The sequence below is a fragment of the Phasianus colchicus genome, chromosome Z (genome assembly GCF_987193195.1).
Source record: "Phasianus colchicus chromosome Z, bPhaCol1.hap1.1, whole genome shotgun sequence".
Lineage (NCBI taxonomy): Eukaryota > Metazoa > Chordata > Aves > Galliformes > Phasianidae > Phasianus > Phasianus colchicus.
The window spans coordinates 58,851,960-58,873,707 of record NC_143476.1 but is presented as its reverse complement, the minus strand read 5'-3'; the positions used below and the strand labels follow the sequence as shown (position 1 = coordinate 58,873,707).

General features: G+C 39.1%; 1 protein-coding gene across 1 annotated transcript in view; it reads left to right on the top strand.

The window, feature by feature from the left end:
* SH3GL2 (SH3 domain containing GRB2 like 2, endophilin A1) overlaps positions 1 to 21,748 on the top strand; it is an 89,034-nt gene that overhangs the window by 48,211 nt on the left and 19,075 nt on the right. Inside the window, exon 2 of the mRNA XM_031608077.2 lies at positions 20,254 to 20,322. Coding sequence (XP_031463937.1) covers positions 20,254 to 20,322 — 69 coding nt within the window. The remainder of the gene's footprint in view (positions 1 to 20,253; positions 20,323 to 21,748) is intronic.

The window sequence follows — 21,748 nt, the reverse complement described above, 5'->3', positions numbered from 1 at the left end:
GAGTGCCCCTCAAAGTTCAAACACTGTGCAGAAAGTCATGTAGAAGTGGTAACATAAATGAAAATTTTCTGCTTTTAGCTGCCATTGCGAGTGCTTGCAAAACAAAACATAACAAAGAACAAAAGTAGAACTAAGTTTTCATGTGGATTGTCATTTTGACTGCTATTTTGGTAGTATTTATCTTTCCTGAGAAGAATTTTTAATGAGGATATAATTGTAAAGAAAAAAAGTAAAACCAATTTTGAATTAAAAGGAATTTTTCTTCTGAGTTGTTATTTAAAAAAAAAATGAACAAAAAACAACAACAAAAAAACCTCTGTCTATGCAAATTTCTGTGCAATAGTGGATATTAAAGACATTGTACAGAACCCGTCTATGATAAACAATATTGAATTCTAACGTAGGTCTAACACAGAAATACTTTTGGTATGTGAAATCAGTGGCCTGGATTTCCACAGTAATGTATACATCCATTAATTTCCCTGAATAAGTGAATGTACATGACTTAGTGACCTTCGTTGGTATGAATTAACCATTTATTGGAGCAACTAGTTCCTAGCTCCTTTAAGAAAAGCATCATAGAAGTTCTCTCTTCACTGCTTTGGGAGACCTGTGTTATCTCCCATGTTTTTCAACCAACATCAACATGTTGGTGAGTGAAGCTTTAAAAACATGGTGGATTTTGTTGTTATTGTTTTGTTTTCTCTTAGCCTTTTAATGTGCATAATTTTGGATTTTTGAGGAAATACATATTCATAGTTTGTAAGTCAGTGCAAGATGATGCACTGTGCTTCTGAATCCTTAAAATTAACCTATGGATCCTGGTAATTATCTGCCTTGAAGCCAGCAGATTTTCTTTTCTGCATGTATTTTGAGATGACACTTCTGTAGCTGCATGGCAGTTGTGGCTTAATGATACCCTGCTGCCTTAAAAGCTTTTCTTCTTTAAATATTTAATTTGAGCAGAGCTAATTTAGGAAAACCTGTGCCACTGGCATTGCTGCTGAATTGGCCTGCTGCAGAAGTCGGTTTAATGAGGCTGAAGACAAGAAGTTAGATCTGTTTTTGCATTATTTGCATGTAACAACTTCTCACTTGTCAGGAAATGCTTTATATTGAAATAGCTTTCATCGTAGCAGAAAGCAATTAAAAATTAAAGCAGTGAAAACATTATTCTTCATCTCTTTAGTGATCATTTTTAAATAGAAAAAATGGTTATAAATGTGTGCAGCCTAAGGTTGCATTTATATATTCATGCTCTTCTTTTTACATGCAGGTACAAACCAAAGGAAAGCAACAAGTAATAATTCTATCTCATATTGTATAAAACTGAATGTAATCTGGTATGCTGCATTTCTGCGCACAGTGTCCAACTGGACTCCCTACTGGGGAAAAAGTGAAGCTTAAGTACAGTATTTCTGTTGTGTTTTCTATAGTGGCCAGCGTACTTATTATCAGAAGAGTATCCATCTATGCTGATACATTTTACTGCATGCTAGCCCCAAATGCTATTGCCTTCACAGCTTACAAATTTACTGTGTTGATCAAAACTTCATTTTAATGTGGAAAGTCTTGTTCTCTTCCCATAACTGTAGAAAGAAAAAGTGATTTAGGGATGCAGATACATTGTTTATGCATTTCAAATGCAACTTTCCGTTAAAAGTTAAAAGACTTCAGTTAGTATATATACATACTTTGCAAGACGCTGTGGTATCTTTTAGTTCTAATTTCTTTTTGCCCAGAATAAGCAGCTATCCAGCCATTGTATTATCTTAATAAATAAACAGTAGTAAATTTGCACTAATTATGTTGTTACATTCGGATCTTTCCAGTTTGTGTTCTCTACTTAAACTTCCCTGAGCTTTTTTCTGATACTGATGCATCCTATTCCAGTTTTAGAGAGAGATTGTCTAGTGCATCCAGTCCGGTAGGATCTTTCTTCAAAAGAGTGATCTCCAAAAGAGCGGCCAGTTGCTGGAATAGGCTGCCTAGGGGAGTGATCTTCTCTGCAGGTGTTCAAGAAACATTTGCACATTTTACTGAGGGACATGATTTAGTGGGGAAATACTAGTGATAGGTGGATGGTTGGACTGGATGATCTTGGAGGTCTTTTACAACCTTCATGATTCTATGTACAAAACCAGGACTTTAGAATTCTTGTTTTACAAATACTGATGCTTTCACTGTTAAGTTAATCAAACAACCCTTAGATAACAGAAATTTCAGAAAAGGGCTAGTCATCCATAAACACAGCTAAAGTCATGGGAAATGGACATACTATGACACAAAACTTGAAGTACAGATTTCAGTAGATTTAAGCATAGTTACACTCACTTTAAGAAAAGCCTGTTTGACTTGGGAAATTCAAATCTTATCTCTGAAAATGACTTCAGCACAAGTCCCAATCTTTTGAGGGTCAAATTATACTTCTGAGGACCTAGGACAGCTACTCAGGACTAATGATCTCTCTCACTGCAGTGGAATTTTTACAACACTTAATTTTGCAAACCTGTCAACTTGCTTAATATCAGCAAGTTTTGGTGCCTGAGGTAATTAGGTATGTAGAGTTGAGGGTTAAGCAGGAGCAGGATGTTTAGGCACCAGTGAAGATTTTGCTTCCTTAGTTCTTTTATGTCTACCACCTGAGGTAAAACCTTTGCAATCCTGCACACTACTTTGGTGCATTTTGTCTAAAATGCGAAGTCACAAAACCTGTATGAAAACTCTGACCGTTTTATCTAGCTGGAAAGAATGACAAAGGTAAAGGAAAATGATCATTCTGCTGTGAATAATTGGCACATATTTCATCCCTTATGAACGCTGATGCAGTAAAACCTTTTATTAGGTTCAGCAGGGTACCATGAAATGACTCAAACATCTCATTACAGTGCAGTAGAAATACATAGATTATAACTTGTGGTTACATAAAAAAGAAAGGAAGATTTACTGTGTCTTATAGCAGCTAGCTCTGTAATGACTGCCTGAATGCCTTTCCCTGATCAAGCACGGTTGATCATTTCCCTTTTCAAGAGCTATAGATAATGGATTTTAATGGGTTATTAAATTAAGAAATGTTATATAATTAAATTCACAGATCACAAAGAATTTTCCTTTGTATTTTTGCTGTGGGAAAAAAACAAAAAAAAAGATGTTTTTCTCTTGTGCATGTAGTTATTGTAGCATTTCTGCTCTTTTTAAAGCAGAAGTTACATAAAGGAAGTTTCGCTACTGACACAGAAGGGAAAACCAAGCCTGTTGTTTTATGGTTTACACAAGTAGAAGATTCACACATTATGTATTTATGATGCTATCTTCTTCATTTCCTACCTTATGTAGTAAGGAGCATTGTAATAGTTGTCAGCCCTACCAATATGCTGAAAGAACTGGAGTTAACCAGCTAACTTGTCATTGACCTCCAGAGCAAAGCATCTTCCACAGAGTCTGTTAAAAACAGTGAACCTGGAAACTCTATAAGATACAAAGTGATCAGATTAGGAAAGCATGATTTACTTATCTTATAAATCTTTTAGAGATGACGGAAAATCTGCTAATATGTATGATGCTGAAAACAGTTCTGAGATAGCAGAGGAATTTTTATGTAAAAAGGAGGGAGTAGTTTGCTTAAATATACACGGTTCATTTGAGTGCCATCTGTGAACAGTATGATTGTAGTCTCTCCCTTTGGACCTCCTCCATGTTGTGTGAGATCCTTCTCCACACCCCTTGCCTCCAAACGTTAACTGGGACAGCACAATTTTTGTCATTGAACAGATAAGTCTTTGAGATGTCAGAAACCCACATTTTAGTCTCTTCAGTTGGTTTCCCAGAGTCACTTATTCTGCGTGTTTTTGAACAGAATAGCTATCTGTTAATGCAGAAATCATTTCTGAAGTCATACCGAAACCACTAAAACTCTGCCAAGAAAATATTTTACTTGGCCAAGTGATGTTATCTGTCAAACTGAGAAATACGTAGCATCTCTGAAGTTACTCTATAGCATATTGTCAGAATTACTATTTCTGATTACCATTTCCATGCCCTAACCTATAAAAGACCTTCTGCAGTTATTTAATATGCTGATCTTTTGGTTTCCTGACTATTTTCATGCAGAGCATCTGAGTCATCAGAATCTATTACACAGAAGAGATCTTGAGAAAGAATGAGAGATCATCATACTGTATCATCTGAGCTGTTTACACAGGGCTTGACAGAGCTATGTGTCGCAGTACCCTCAGTTTTATTGGTTTGCTTGCAGTTTGCATGAGGCTATAAAGCTCATGTAATGATAAATGTGAGAGGTTTTAGACCTCACCTTCCTAAGGTAGTTTGATGGGAGAAAGGTTTTACTTAATTTTGCATCTCAAAATGTAAGTAAATCTCCTCAGCACAAGTGCCTAGGGAACATCAAGCCCATGGTCTCCACTGAGTCATCTTAATGATGTATACATATTCTGCATACAAATAACCCCAGTTTTACCCAGGCAGATTTACAGCTCAAATTGGCAAGAAAGATGAAAGTAGTGGAAAAGGCAGATACTACAATTAATGCAAAAAACACTGACAAAGAAGTGTTACCAGCTTCATTTCAAAACTTTAGTAGCTTTGTCAGCTTATATGGGTACTGCATCTGCTGCCAGCCCTGCAGTCCTCTGGAGGTAATTTTTCTCCACTTTCCTGTCAGGTCAGCAATTGTTTTGCTGTTAATTGTTTTGGTTTAGGTTCATTGTTTTAGGTTTGCTTTTCCAGTTTCAAATTTCATGATGATTGTAAAATTTATTGCTGATAAAATATTCAGGATACAGTAACCCTTTCAAAATGTCCTTATTTTAAACTGTCTGTGTTGTTTTTTTCCCCACTGACATCCCTTCGGTATAAAAAAGGGAAACACTGATTTGCAATTCTAGTGGTTTGTTTTGCTCTGTTTGACAGAATCAATTTCATTTGTTAAAGGCAAAGTGAACTGAAAGAGCACCAACTTCATAAAACAATTGTCTTTGTCAAAGAAGAAGTAGAAACTTTATCAGCTACTCCAAAAGATAAGGACAATGTCTATTACAAGAGCAAATTACAAGAGCAAAGTGCTGTTTTGCATTAAGCACGGTAGTTCTTTCCTCAGTAATTTAAGGTTTCATTATCCTTCAGACTGACTGTGCTGTGGTAAGATAAGATTGAAGTTGAAATTGAACCTATTCAGGAGCAAAGGCTTCTAATTTTCTCATTTTCTGCTAACTGAAATGGGCTGGTGATCATGAGAGTTGACCATGCTGCTGGATTATCTTAGTGAAAGACTCCAGTTATACTGATGCTGAAACAAATGAAAAAAATACTGAATCAGAGTGGCATGTGACAGAACTGATGCACAGATTCTGGTTTGGTACCTGTTGACTGGAAATGAAAGTAAATGGTTGAGTGGTCAGGAGGCTGTGTAAACTTGTAACCATTTTTCTTACAGCACCACCACTAGACACTGCCTCATTTTCTTGGTAAAAAGCAGGAGATGGTTGAGTTTAGCTGGGGCTAAACTTTTTTCCCTTGGAAAAAGGTACTGGCTGTGCGTTTCTAGCATTGCAGCTGGGTGTTGGTTTTCTTATTGCCCCCCTTATGGTTTAACCCTGGAAAGCAGCTGAGCCCCTCGCAGCTCCCTTGCTCGCTCTCCCCAGCTGTGAAGGGGAATCAGAAAGATAAAAGTGAGAGGACTCATAGGTTAAGACAAAGACAGTTCTTCCAGCCTCAGTCATTCTGTGGTTGCATGTCCCAAGATGTGTGATGAATTCTTTTGCCTTTTGAAAAATTTATATTTAAGGAATCTTACCTATTCAGAAGTCTTGTAAACCACTTATTGACTCTTACATTGGCACAGAGTGGCTAGAATATGAGTTAATTAGATCATAACCAGAAGACACAACTGATTTGTGGATCACAGCCTATGCATGCTTTAAGGAAAAGATGTAAAAATGCTTTATTCTGGGTATTATCACCTCACAGAGCAGCTAAAAAACTGGGACACAATGTTATTCACAGATTCATGAATATTCAAAATGTGACTTATTTACTGTCCAGCAGAACAACTTCAGAGTGAGTGGCATATTCTGCCATGAAGAATGAAAAATGAGATCTTGCAAAACCCACTGCAATTTCTCAGTCTCCATACACCCTACCTTCAATTTGAGGTACTTTTCCACCACTAAAATCCTGTTTTGCATTGCCATTACCAAACAGTGAAAAATATTTACACTTTTACTTTTACTTAGAGACTTCAAAAATTCTATACAATTTAAAATCTTAAAATATGTATTCATACATATTTCATGTTTTGGATGTGACTTCATGATGGACAATTGCAAATTTAGCAATAAATTATTATTGGCAGTGTAGAAGTTTAAGATACAAACAGTAACTTATTCTTGAAGACAAGGACCAAATTTTCCTTTTTGGATGCTGTTGCATCTTTATCTTGTAGAACTAAGAATCAATGATGAATCATCTAGGAACCAGGTGGCATGCTGTTATGGTGCTTGTTAGCACTGGAATTTGTGTAAATAACTTCTCAGCTTCCACATTTTGCATTTAATATACAGGATCAAAATGCTTCCATTCATGTATTATCTTATTAGTTAAAATATAGGTATATTTTCACTCATTCCTTTTTTCACACCTTCCATGTGTACAAAGGTGGGCGTAATTCAGCATGCTGAATTATTCTATGTTACTGTGCATTTATGCCTTCTGAATTCCAGCAGCCATCCTTAAGTCTCAGATGCCCTTGCTGTATCATAACTAGCAATTGAGAAGTGTTAACCTGGTTGGGTTCCACCGTTGCTAATTGTATTGGCAGTCCAGATACCGGCAGGTCATCTGGCTTTGCATAGTCAATACCTGACCAGGGTTAGAAGTAGTTGTGTTTGAACTGCTGGCAATATACTGCCAGCATTTGAAGTCCTGTGCTGGAGTACTTCTAGCCGTAAAGGAGGTGTTTGTGGAAAAGACTCCCTGGAGCAGGCAAAGCTTTTATGTATCCCTATTAATCAGTTAAAATAGTGCTAAAACAAAGGGACTAATGGTTTAACCATAGGCTTTTGCATTATGGTTGTTTAATATTGATTGTTTTATATAGATTCAAACAACAGCCATTAAATACTAATGAAGAGCAAAACCATTACAAGGTCAAAGCTTCTGTAAAAGTTTGTTTTTACAAATGTGTCGAACATTGCTGTTCCATTTTGAGCTGGTATTTCTGCAATCTGAATAGTACAATGTTATCAACTCCAGTTTTCTTTTGTTAATGCAGCACTCTCAAGAATCGTGGAAGAAGAATGATCAGTGGCTTGTGAGGAGAATCTTGACATTGTTAAGATTTGTCTTGAATATGAGATTATTGATAAGCAATTGTTAGTTTTAAGTTCCATCACTTCTGTTGTTTTGCTTGATCCTGTATCAGTAAGATCTGTGGGAGTTTTCCTACCTGTCCCTTATGGATAAAGGTCAGCTCTGGGAGCTATGCATGCTAAGACAGAAGTTATGCTGCCTGCTCATTAAGAACACTTGTACTTTGCAAAAAATTGTTGTGGAAACTGTGATCCTAGCTGACTAATCCACCCTGCTACTGATGTGGTGCAGGGAGGGATGAAATCTGAGTACAAGTGGATTAAATGACTTGACATAGGCCATGCTAGCCAATATGATACCTTGCTGGAAAAAAGCTGTAAAGCCTGTGGCATAACTGAGACCTACATATGAGCAAAAGTGTGTCTGAAGCTGTTGGTAGCGGTGCAGTTTTGGTTGTAATGTAAGCCTTCCTTATTTACTTGTCTTATGTGAATGTGTTAGCTTAAAATATTTTTTAAAGCTACATAAACATCAGATACCATCATAAGCAGGTAACAGTGAAAAAGCTTTGTTCTCAGTGTCCCCACAATCTGCAGGTGGTACTGTAACAAATGCCAGGAATTTCCACCTGTCCCTGACCTTTTTGTTCCGGCTAATCTGGGATCTTCTCTGGATTTGAAGTTGCATTAAGACAGCTCAGGTCTAGCACAGTATATTGACATACTTCAAACCAACAACCTCAGTGTATGATTTCTACTTGTATGTTGCCAATGGAAATTAATTCAAACACAGTATTTTAAAGCAAGAAATGATTACATATGAGATTAGAATTTTTCAGAAATTATTTCTTTCCTCAGAGTAAGTTACACTGTGAAGCATCATAACGTAGACTAAGGCAATGAAGTATTTAGCATTCTTTCTATCGCTGTGCTTCTTCTTTTATAGCCAAGTACAGACTTGAAGGATGTGAAAGAATACAAATCAATTTCCCCCCTCTATCCCCAAGAGATAAAACTGGATGGTTATAATGAAGATGTTACTGCAGTAATTGTCTGTACAGAGGACAGTAACTGAGCATGTGGATAGGTCAGATGGTCAGGCTAATTAAGTTAATTATAACACAAAGAGGCTTATGCTATATTTTTATTGTTCATTCTGATGTTTGAATTTAGACATTTGAAAAACTCACCTGCTTTGTACTTGCTGTTGTTTGTTTGCTTTTCTACCATCACATAATAACTTATGGTAGATTGCATGTTGAATATAAATCTTCTAATAAATTTAATTAGTAGATTCCTGTTAAGGATCATACATGCTTAAAAATTCCATGCAGATTACAAGATATTTAAATCTTAAAATCCAAGATAAACTTTAAAACTTGCTATTACAGAAAACATGGCAAGGAGGAAGGGAAGAAAAACTGTTATTTACACCTGCTCTCTAAGGTGATTGTCCTTAAAATCACTTTCAATTGGAATTTGGAGTAGCTATTTCAAATGGAAGAGAAATCCTACACATTTGAACACTTTTTTTTTTTTTTTTAAAGAAAATAGAAGAAAGAAAAGGACATGGGCTTTTCAATGGCAGGGACAGCATAGAGCATCATTTGGGATGATGTCTAGTGAAGTGGAAGCAGATCTGTTTGTTTATACCAGCTGAAAACTATACCTCCTTTATTTCTCTCTCTGGTTTTGCTCTTTCCACATCCCCTTTCTGCTGCTTTTGCAGATGGCAGGCAGAAACCTCCAATTACTTTACAGCAGTTGGAAAGCCCCTGAGCACGTGTCAAAGACTGTACAGCATGCCTTATGACAGCTATATACTGCAAAATAGATTCAGTCAAAAAAAACCTGGTTTCAGTGGGATGGCTGTAGATGTGTAGGGAGCCAGTTTCTGTGGATACTGGGGTGACTTCCCTCACCTGTGAAACACAGCTGTGGTCTGTCTCTCTAAACAGGATGAGGCTGGCTTAAACTATGTCTCTCTGCCTGTAGTTTGTAGGCGTATGCAGCTGTCTTTCTAGACATAATTAGGATGCCTCTTCACCTACATGAACCTGCGAAAGGATCAGGTGTGCTTGGTTCTAAGAAATATATTCCCATGCATGTATTTCTGCACTCTGTACTGAGAACATTACTTCCTTCTTATATCAACAGTTTTATTTTTATAGTGCACTGTTTAAAAGGTACTGCCTATCTTTCTGATCAGAAATGTCTACAGTGTAACTTAGGGAGGACAGAATTTCAGCATTGATAGTCTTCCCTTTATTTTTTATGGGGACTTCAGCTTGCAGTGACAAATGTTTCTGTTCTGAGTAATGAGTTCCACGCTGATATCAGGAAAGAGTTCTACTTTTGCATCTTCCTAATCTGTTTTTAAAATTCAGGGACTGTAAATGAGTTCCTACTGCAAATGCATGAAGGCTCTGTAATATTTTTAGGAAAAATCAATAAAATCTAACAGCTTTATAAAGCTGAACTTGCTCATGGAATAGTTTATTCTCATATCACGTTAAAATTACAAGGACTATAACCAGACAAAAAGCAGCATGTGAAATTGCTTTTTCAGAGAAGCATTTCTCCTTTTCTGTGAAACTTAAGGTAGGTATGCTACAATACTGTGGGCTGTAAAAAACAGAACTGACATAAATATTTGCAGTATGCATGTAAAGCACAGTTTGTTGTACTGAACTGTGTTGTCTTATGATGAATCTTGGTGGTAGCGAAGAACCAGTTACTGAAATCATTGCTATATTGTAAGCTCTTTCCAGGGGAATTTTATGGACATTTTTCTCTTTGGTATCTCTTAGAATTTCCACATAGGAGCAGCAGACTCAGCTCAGTTGTTGCTTAGTGCAGATACGTATGTTCAACTGCCTGGAGTTCAGAGGTGCTCCTTGTGAGCTGCAGTAGTACTTATTTCATAGAATCTGGAACAGCTTGGGTTGAAAGGGACCTTAAAGACCATCCAGTTCCAACCTCCTGCTGTGAGCTAATTGCCACCCACCAGCTCAGCTGCCCGGAGCCCATCCAACCTGGCCTTGTATGTCTCCAGGGATGGGGCACCCATAGCTTCTCTGGGCAGCGTGTGTCAGTACCTCACCACCCTCTGAGTAAAGAATTTCTTCCTAACTGCTAACTTATATTTTCCTTCTTTTAGTTTAAAACCATTCCCCCTTGTGCTATTACTATCAGACTCTGTAAGAAGTTGGTCTCTCTCCTGTTTGTAAATCCCCTTTAAATAATGGAAGACTGCAGTGAGGTCTCCCCTGCGCTTTCTCTTCTCCAGGCTGAACAAGCCCAGCTCTCCCAGCCCTTCTTCATAGGAGATGCACTCCCCCCCCCCCCGATCAGGTGTTCGAGCTCTCTGTGGAGATTTTAGAGGCATATAAAACATGCCCTTGCACACTTTATTCTTGTATGTGAGGTACTCAACTTTTCAAAGCTGAAGTTTACTGCAAATGATGTTTTTCATGAGGAGAGAATGTGAATTCTACCTCACAGCTTGTAAACTGCTACTATCAGAAACTTATTCACAGTTTTGTACTGAAATGGAGTCAGTGAGCTCAAGCAATCTGGTGACTTGGTTTAATTCACCTGACACCTGCACATCTGAGGTATGCTATGAGGTGAGGTAAGCCAAGTGAAGCTGGGAGAAGGAAGAGATCATTGCTTCTTCTGCAGTCAAAAGCTATATAGCTGGAACAGTCATGTGTAACTGTATGCTGCTGAGATAATGTAAATTATGATCCATAAACATGATGTACCTGAGCTCCAGATAATGCAGCTTACTGGATGGATACATGATCTGTTTCTCTTAGCCACTTTTTCATTCTGTGTACTGTTTTATGTCTTTGTAATAGTTTTTATGTCCACAGCTCCACTGCCTGAAAGTGAAACAACTAAATATAAAGCTGCAATTCTAGATTCTGCCTACACAAGAATTTTATAAGAGCGTTGGAGACTTGACAGAGGCCTCTCAGTGTCTAAAAGGGAGCTATAACTAAGAAGACAGACTCGTTAGCAGGGTCTGTTGTGATAGGATAAGGGAAAATGATTTTAAACTAAAAAAGGGGAGATTTAGACTGGACAAAAGGAAGTAGTTTTTTTACAATATGGGTGATGAAGCACTGGAACAAGTTGTCCAGAATTGTGGACAACTGGAGACATCCAAGATCAGGCTGGACAGGGCTCTGAGCACCCTGATTGAGCTGTAGGTGTCCCTGTTCATTGCTGGGGAGGTAGACTAGGTGACCATTGACAGCTCAAACAATTCTGTATTTCTGTGATCTTCCCCTTATAATTTCATAAAAGTTGCTATGGAGACATGAAAGAAGTATGACAGATTGAATGAATGTGTAATTTTGTTGTTCACAGTCTCCTAAAATACAAAAACATTAGATACGGTAACAAAGCAAGATGGGTCAGGAACTGCCTGCTGGTAACATTCAATGAGAAAGCTGGCACTGCTCACCTCAGGAAATAAATTTCAGAATCCAAAAAACACTATATTCTTGTAGCACAGAGGTCTGCCTTCTGTGTGACAGTACAGTGTACAGCAAAGCTTTCACTGCTGCTGTGGGGAGAGCTCATGAGGATAGAGGGTCTGAGTCCAGGTCTCTGCACAACTGCAATAATTATATGAGCACATTACTGCCTACAGGTCTATTACTGCCTCTAGATCACAGCACTCTTGACATCAGAAGTGGGAATACCATATGGGATTAGATTCTTTGGCCCTTCTGCTTACTGAAAAAAAAAAAAAAAAAAGGAAAAAAAGATTGGCATATATTCTAGCTGATACAGCGACCTTTTTTATGCCATTTTCTTCTCTGTTGCTGGTACTGGTGTCCTGCTGGGGATGGAGAGGTAGTGTCGAGAAAGCACACAGTGTTCTGACTGTCCTCAGCTCTCTGGTAGCATTTGCCAGCTTCTCAGCTCCTCTTTGCCAGCTCCTGAGCCCACTCTGAACAGCAGAGGTGCTAAAGTTGTGACCAGCTTTCTGGCTGAACACTAACACACAGAGAACTGAGCTTCTGAGGCTTGTGAACAGCTAATGTGAAACTTCAGTAGTATATGTGAAATAGATTCCAGTGCTTGTCTTGGGATATGGCAGTGTCTCAGTTGTCAGTACACATCAGGCACCAGAATGTATAGTTTTGTGTCTTTCCTCTGGTATTACTTAAATGCTCTCTTGCACTGGGTGCCTATGTGCAAGGACTTGCTGCAGGAATACAGTCAGCTGCTACTCCCCAGCACTTTCTCAGCAGTTCTGTCTCTGCTCTCATTCTGCTTTATTTCCCTCACCAGTGGACAGTCTCCAGTCTAATGCAGTGGCATTGCAGCAGAGGCTCCGCAATAACTGCTGTCAGTGCAAAATCTTGCACAGATGCAGGCATACTTTCGCATTGTGTGCTAGTGCTGAACAGTTCTGGAACAGCAGAATTCTACAGTGTGGCCAATTACCAGCGCTTAGAAAGAAAAATGCTGTATTAGAATGGACAAAGTAATTGCTAATCTAGACATCCCACCCCCCCTTCATCTTTAACTGAAAATGGAAAAAGATCAATTTATGGATTGATTCTAAATGATTAAATGCATAGGACAGATTCACTATGGATGTTCCTTTCAATGGATTTCTTTCAGAGGAAAAGTTTCTGTGAGACACTTTGCCATTGCTCCAGATTATTACTGGAGATCCTGTCCCCTGAAAATTTTCCCCTGTGACTTGACAAGCTTCACCACTGGCACTGCCAATTATTATCTCCTCTGTCACATTACAGCCTATTTCCCAGGAGTTCTAACTTGTTTGTGTACTCAGGGCTCTTTACAAGGCTCTGGGCCCTATTACTAGCAGATGTGAGCACCAGCAAGGCCAAGCTATTGTATGTATATAAGGTGTACTTAGGAAATGCTTTGTGAGAGGCCAAGACAACCTTCTTGTGTCCCGGTCTTAGTCTCCTTTTTCTTTGTTGTGGCTCTCAAATTCAGTTCGCTTCCTGATTTTTGAGTAGTGTACTTTTTGTTGTCATACTGTGTGTGAAATCATCAGAGTAGAGGGAAATGTTAAGAAAGGGTAAATGTACCCAGCTATGATGATACCCCGCTGGGTGGAACAATCCATGAAATAAGACTCCTAGTAGAGAGAGAAAGTGATTGCAGTGCTATCGGGGGAGTCAGTATATTATTTCTTGATTAAAGATATCTGTCAAATTGTAGAAGGGAAGAGAGAATCTCAGACTTGTCTGGCAGATGCTTACCTTAACTACATCACTAACATTTCTGCTAAATACACTCATGCTGACAAGCAGTAGCAGGTGCAGATTCTCACAATTTTACCTTGTGGTTGGCAAGTGTATTTCTTCATCTCAGCAGAGAGAAAATAGAGAGAAAGTGGCGTAATCAATGTCTTAGTACAAACAGAACAGAAACAGTGAAGTTTCCTGGAGATTCTTGGACATCTCTTTTTTTACCTTTTTGCCTTTCACATTGTTTTCATGGCTCCTCACAGCTTCTGTTGTACTGGTGGAGTCATTGTGCTTCTCAGTTTTGCACAGAGACGATCATGTGCTGATGAAATCCAGCTGGTATCAGGGACTGCTCTTCTGGCTGCCAGGGTTGAGAAATTTGTTTAATGGGATGTAAATAGCCTTTATTGCCCTTGTTAGTCTTGAATATACATTAAGTTAGGATCCTGTTTGTGTTTTACCACTGAGATCATAGGATCATAGAATCATAGAATCACAAGGTTAGAAACGACCTATAAGATCACCTAGTCCAACCATCTTCACATTACCACTGCTACCACAAGCTACGAAACCATATTTTGCAGCTCCTCATCCAGATGCCTCCTGAACACTGCCAGGGACGGCGACTCCACCACCTCCCTGGGCAGCCATTCCAGTGCCTGACCACTCTCTGAGAGAAAAAACTTTTCCTCTTGTCTAACCTAAACCTCCTCTGGTACAACTTGCGGCCATTTCCTCGGGTCCTGTTTATTGCCTGGGAGAAGAGGCCAAACCCTTCTTCACTACAACCTCCCTTCAGGAAGTTGTAGAGTGCAGTAAGGTCTCCTCTGAGCCTCCTCTTCTCCAGATTAAACAACCCCAGCTCCCTCAGCCGCTCCTCATAAGACTTGTGCTCCAGACCCCTCACCAGTTTCGCTGCCCTTCTCTGGACACGCTCCAGGGCCTCAATGTCTTTCCTGTAGGGAGGGGCCCAAAACTGAACACAATACTTGAGGTGCGACCTCACCAGTGCTGAGTACAGGGGGATGATCACCTCCCTGCTCCTGCTGGCCACACTATTTCTAATGCAGGCCAGGATGGCGTTGGCCCTCTTGGTCACCTGGACACACAGTCGGCTCACGTTCAACTGAGCATCAACCAACACCCCCAGGTCCCTTTCCTCTTCAAAGTCATCCAGCCACTCAGCCCCAAGCCTATAGCATTGCATGGGGTTGTTGTGGCCAAAATGCAGGACCCAACACTTGGCCTTGTTGAACCTCATCCCATTCACCTCAGCACAGCGATTCAGCTTATCTAGATCCCCCTGAAGGGCCTCTCTACCCTCAAGCAGATCCACACCACCTCCCAACTTGGTGTCATCTGGAAATTTACTGAGCGTACACTCTATCCCCTCATCTAGGTCATCAATAAAGATATTAAACAAGATGGGCCCCAGTACCAACCCCTGGGGGACACCACTTGAAATGGGTCGCCAGCTGGACTTAACTCCATTCCCCACTACCCATTGGGCACAGCCCTCTAGCCAGTTTCTTACCCAAAGGAGTATATACCTGTCCAGGCCACGGGCAGCCAGTTACCACTGGGTTGTTATACATTGTTTTTTCAAGTCCTATTGACAATCCCTCTTTTGTACAGTATTTTTACAAATTAAAAGAAAAACAGAATGAAGTACAAGGACTATTAAATACAAGGGAAAGGGTGATAAGCTTTCCATTTGTGTGAAATCTTCTGTGTTTAATAAAAATATAGGTGTTTTTTTGCTCAATTTTTCCAACAAATGAGTGACATGACTTGTAAGGGAAACCAAACATTTCTGGCTTCTGAAGAGTTATGTCAAACTTACTGAGTTTCCTGAAGCTTTCCAGGACCAATGGTTTTGGATCATTTGGCTTGTAAGCTGGGACTTTCCTCACCTAGGTGGCTGTGTCTGAAGAGCTTGAGCAAGGTTACGTGTCCTCAGTTGAAATCAGATATTGATTTCCTTTCTGGTCCAAAGTCAGACACTGTGCACTGGCAGTGATATTTACTATAGCACTGCAGGATTTCTGAGTATAATCTATTTCTATTTTACTGGAGATAGCTAACTTGGAGAAGGTGCCTCTTTTCTATTCCAATTATATTTGGAAAAGAAGTCTCAAATAGAGCTGATTTACTTGCTCCTCTTAGCTGCATTCTTTCTTTTAGTCTGTATTATAATTTAACTGAAATTACCAGAAAATACTCTCTCTTGCTTCTTGCTAAGGCTGAGAATGTGATTTGCCACAAGATGTATCCCTTATTGAGTGCAGAGAACCAGAACTGTTGCCATAATTTTGAATTTCAAGCATCACATTTTCTGGTAACAAATTCTGAAGTACAAATTCTATGTGGGAATCAAACATGCAGAAATATTAACCTACAAGTTTCTTTGCACTCAACAGAATGTGAAATGACAGAATTTAAAAAAAAAAATAATCTTGATTGGAGACTGTGCTTTTTATAAATGTACTTTTTCAAATGTTTTCTCCTGAAAAGCCCACAGCATTGGCAGACCTTCAGCATGTGTACACAGACTTCTTTCCATTGAAATGTGTGTTTATCACTACTTTTGCAAGTCAGCTATGTCTTCCTTGTGTTTGCAATGCTAACAAAGCATCACAGCATTTTAGAACCTGTTTGAAAGTCTTTCATAAACTTGAACCTGCTTCTGCCTCTGTGCTTCCAGAAGACTAAACCTTGCATTGACGGGTTTCTGACTGCTTCTGAGTCTTTTGCACAAGCAGATCCTCAGCTGATGCAAGCTGCCGTAGCTTCCTGTCTGGTGATATTATATCTGTGGAACAACAGCTCTTAATTAAATGCTTAAACAGTAGATTAAGAGGATGGATACAAATGGGCTGACGAAAATATGATTTCAGTTGCAAGTGTTTCAGTTGCTTTTCTCAGGCCCACAGCTCCCATGAGACCACCTCAGATTATGGCCTTGAAATGGGAGCATAATATCTTCCTCTGAGCAGATTGCTGTCTTCTGCCATAAGAGGGAAGAACTCTACAGGTTTCTTTTCTTTTGAATTTCAATCCCTTTTGAATTTGATTTTGATTTGATTTCTTGTCTCTGACTATGGAGTGTTTGGGCCTTTCAAGAAATCGCAGTATTTAAGTTTTCAAATGGGACTATGATTCAGCTGCTCTTTTCCTATGATCTGACAGTGAAAGGTGAGAAGAGCCCCGTAAGTGAAAATAAAAAGGTAAGAAGGTGGCTTCACAGTGACTGAGAATAAGAGGGGTGAAGGCAGATAGTTAGAGATAGTTTATAGAAGTAAGAATGTAAAGCTTGTTAGAAAAATAAGGGATGCCAGACACTGAATCTGGAATAGTGAGGGGAATGAAGACTATACTGATAAGGTTTGAGAAAAGCCCAGAGACATCTGGCAGGGAGGTGTTTAGATGTCCACAGGGCTAAAAGAAACCAGCTTGTGAGGTGGCCCCCCAAAAGGTCAGAAGTTCACAGCAAGGAAGACAACAAAGCCTTTGTGAGGAAGACAAATCTTCATCCCATGACCCACTAGACATGCACAAGAGGGGAGGATCTGCATGCTCCCCTCTTGCACACTCTTGGGGGTGTAATGAATATATATCCAAATTCCGGGAAAACTATTGATTATGATTAGTTCAGCCTATATCTGTAGCATGATTTTTCCTGATGGTATGCATGTTAGGCAGATCTATTCCCCCTTGCACCCAGTGTATGCACACCACTGAATAAACCATACCTGCTTTGTAATCTTATTTGGGTCACAGAGTTTGATTCCACACATCAACAGTGCTTTTCCAAATTAGATTTTGGTCTGGATAATAGAGGTGAAAGTGCTTCCCTGAAGTGATGTAAGTAACCCTGAGAGAACAGTCACCCAACTCCAGGAGGGCTCTATGGCTTGTCTCTCAACCTGTGACTCATCCCTGTTGTCATTAACAACTCTTTACCCAGAACATCAAGAACGTTTTTTTCTGCACAAGCACAGATACGTTTGCCACCTTAAATGTGTGACTTCTCTGTGGATTTGTGATTGACCCAGGGATCAAAAATGGAAAGCATGTTGAGAAAAAGGGGGTGAACTGCCTCTTTGACTACAATCTAGCTGACTACAGAGCTGCGCTGTTAAGTGTCATGCATTTCTCAGCTGAATATGAAGGGAAAGAACAGTTGGTAATGTTTGTAGATGTGAAATAGGATCTTCAGGGAATCATTGGGGATGATAAGACTTGTCTGCAAAACCTCCCCAGCTATGATCAGGTCCTAAGTTATGAAAAGTAAAGCTACATTTAAAAGAGGCTGAAGCTTTAGTTACCTTCAGGTACTTTCTATCCTTAAAGATGAATATAATCTATTCAAAATCTGCTTTGAATATTTAAGTACTAGCATATTTGAGACCTTTATTTTCAGGGACCTAAAAGCCTTGTGGCAGATAGCAGCTTCTGTCCAGATTTTGCCATGTCAGCTGTAATAGAATGTCCGTTCACAGAAGGCTTATTCATGGGCTGGTGAGGAAAACTTCAGACTTTTTTTACTTCCTTTGTTACTGTTTGTTGTAGATGCTGCAGATGAATAATGCCTTTTCAGATATTTAGTCTACCTGTTGTCCATAGTAGAATTGTTTCTAACAGCACTGAGCTTAAAATATTTAGGTTTTGTGATACCTCACTGATCTCTGTTAAGATCAGCAGTGCAGATCACAGAGAATCGTCTGAATTGTGCAAAGAATGGGTAAGTGTAGTCTTTTTTTTTTTTTTTTTTTGAGCTTTTCATAGTGATAATTGGTACTATTTTGGGTACTAATTAGCAGTGAGCTGACAGAAAACAAACAGAACTGATTTTCTATTTTCTACTGCCATTTTCTATTCAAAATGTAATAATAGTAATCAGTAAGTGCTTCGAGATGCTGTGCTTGCCACTTTGTAGGAGTGAACTATAGTGAAGATAAAATTAATCATATCTGAATTTTATTAATGGACAATAAATGATAAGTTGTGGGCTGTCTTTCAACCTATGTTAGCATGGGTTGAAAAAAGAGAAAAAAAAGGTGCATTTTTTCCTTAATTTCTGCCAGAAGTCTCCTTACTGGAGTCAGTAGTTACTTCATTAAAACTGTTGAAAGAAGATTCAGAAGCTCCTAGGAAAGTTTATAAAATTAAATAATGTTTAAAGAACTGAAAATGTTCAAAGAACTGAAAATGTGCAGAAAACAGAAACTAATATGTCTGATGATTTTCATTTGACAAATAGCAACCTAGTGAAAGAGCAGTACATTCACTGAGTCACATGCTTCTACCTGACCTGTGGAGTTACAGCATTAACATACATCTGTGAAAATGCAATTACTAAAAGCCATTTTGACTGGTACTGTGTAGCAGTCATCATTCAAATCCACTACTGTCACTTCTACTGACTTTAGAGAGAAACTCTCCTGAATGTCTTCCAGCTTGAATTAGGGAAATGAAAACATTGTTTCATTTTCCAGTTCATTTTCCAGCTGACTATTTTATACAATTAAGAAAGAAACAAAGCAAAACGGAATATTTGCTAAAAAAATGATGGCAAAGTTCAACGTTTTGTTTTTTGGTCTGTCAACGAAGTAATGTATGTGGAATGACAGAATCAGACAGAACAGCTGTGGTGGGAAGGACCTTCAAAATGTAATCAGGTCTGATCTTTAGTGAGAAAAGGGAGCCCTGTCCAACCGCAGCTTGAAAACTTCCAGTGTTGGGGATTCTACCACCATGTTGGGAAGATTTTTTCAGTGATTGTTTGTTCTCACCCTAAAAATATCATTCTAATATCAACATGAATTTTCTCCCAGTGCAGCTTATTACCTGTTCTCCTCAGTGTGGCTTCTTGCAAATGAGTGCTTCCATTCCCTTTCTAGCTGCCCTTGGGTGTATTGGAATACTGTGAAAAGGTCCCCCAGGGCCTTTGCCAGGGTGAAAAGACTGTATGCAACTCGTATGACCCTCAAATTCTTGCATGGCGTGAATATAGTTGTGGGGTTTTTTGTTTTTTTGTTTGTTTTTGAATGGATCACTTTTATTTATAAACCTGCTATTAAATTCAGAAGGCTTAACTGTGGCTTGAGTCAAAATGTGTCTAAGAATTCAAGGGTATGGGTGCCTGTTGGTTTCAGGAATACTGGAGTCAGGGCTCAGCTTTGGGTTTATACATGATTATTATTCTAGGTATTGCATTTTTATGTACTGAACAATGCAGCTGGAGACATTTTTCATCTGTGATTAGGAAGTTTTTTATGTATTTATTCCTTCCCCAGTTCATTCTGTCAACTCACTTTGTTTTTCACCAGCACAAATGGTCATGGATGTTTCTGTCTGCTGAATACAGCTCTGTCATTGTTGATTAGTTGCTTGATAAGTTCAAGATACAGGCATCCACTTCACAGACAAAAAAGGGTGTGACAGTGCAAAGGTGTGATAGTACATATCTCCTTTGGTACCAGCAAAGGATTGGGTGTCTGAGACTTACGAAGTAGTCTTTTTTTTTTTTTTTTTTTTTTCTGATTGCCTATGGTAAAGTGTGATTGAAGTAATTTTTTTCAGAAAAAGTGTGTCTGAACGTTATACCAATCTATGGCAGAAAAACACTTCCTAATATTGCTGAATGTTTGTTTTTCTTTTTTTTTTTTAAACTGCAGAAAGTGAGTGAAAAAGTAGGAGGTGCAGAAGGGACCAAACTAGATGATGACTTCAAAGAAATGGAAAGGGTAAGTCCTAATACAGATATACACAATCATTATTACTGTTCATTTTTCCTCTTGAGGGATGGTTTTTCAAAGCTTCTGTCTCTGCGTAATTTGAATAGTTTTGATTGTCTCAAATTCTGTTCAGTAAGACTGAGTATTCTGATTCTTGTCCCTCTTTATCTTTTGATGGAGGAGTACCTAATATATGGTACTCTTTATACTGTCAATATTTCATTCAGAGATTGGAGCTGATGCCAGCTACAAATTGCCATCAGTTAAATCATTGTAGAGAGAGCCTTTCTGTAAGTATGGTCATTTCAGTGGAAAACTTGCTACTGTAATTCTCAGCTACTTGAGCATCACTTGAGGAGCAAGAGCTGTCTGAGGAAGAGGGTTGACAGTAGCACTGGGATATTCATTCACAGATTCTGAGATATCCATAGGCATTGCGTCTTGGGAGGATAGAGCTAAATTCCCCCAGTGGACTCCTCAGGGAAGCTGGCAGTTTTAGAACTGACTTTCTTCATGAGAAGAAGAGTCACAGCTCTGTGTAGTGTTGAGAATATGTTAGTTGAAAAAGTCAATGTTTTTTTAATCTAACTTTGTCTTTGACAATTGCCATCAAATCTTGTAACACTAATTATTTCTATGTGGGTTGTCGAGTGTATATTTAATAGGTAACAGATCAAGAGAAATAGAATAGAAACAGATAAATAAATGTGCATTTGCATGGGAAGATAAGGAAAAAATGAAAGGTGGAGGACATATCCTTTGCACATCATAGCAGAGTATTAGAGAAGTGATTTCTCCCCCCTTGCCCAAGTTTCCTTTTGAAGGTGCTACAAATCATAGGCTTTGCCATCAAACCTGGAATTTGTTAAAGAAGATTCGTAAACCCAATGTTAGCCTTAGAGCTGGAAATAGGACAGTTCAGCAGCCAGGGGTGAGTCTCATGGGATGATCGTGGGAGGTGTGCGTTGGCAGCTTTGAAGATGAGAGCACTATGAGTTAAGAACAGCACAGAGTAGATTCATTGGCTACTCCCCAACTCCCCACGAGTCCCAGATCCCTTGCCAGCTTTTCTGTAGGCAATGGACATGCTCCTTCTGCCTGTCCATGGCCTTCTGTTCCTTCGCCCCCGCACTCTTTTGCAGCCTTCTTGCCATTTCTGGGCTCCATACCAGGTAGTTCAGCTACTTGTTCATCCAGGGCTGGCAGACCTCTGCTGCTTCTTTGTGAAAAACATAGAGCAAGACCTGGCAGATGGCAATAGCAATAAAACAAAACAACAAAACAAAACAAAACAAAAAACACAGGAAAGAGGTCAGTCACAGCTTGCTGCAAACAACTTCTCTCAGGTGTTCTTTTTTAAAATAGGAATTCACCAGTATAGTAAAGAAGCTCACTCTGTAGGACACAAGCCACCCTGCAAAGAAAAGCAGTGTGT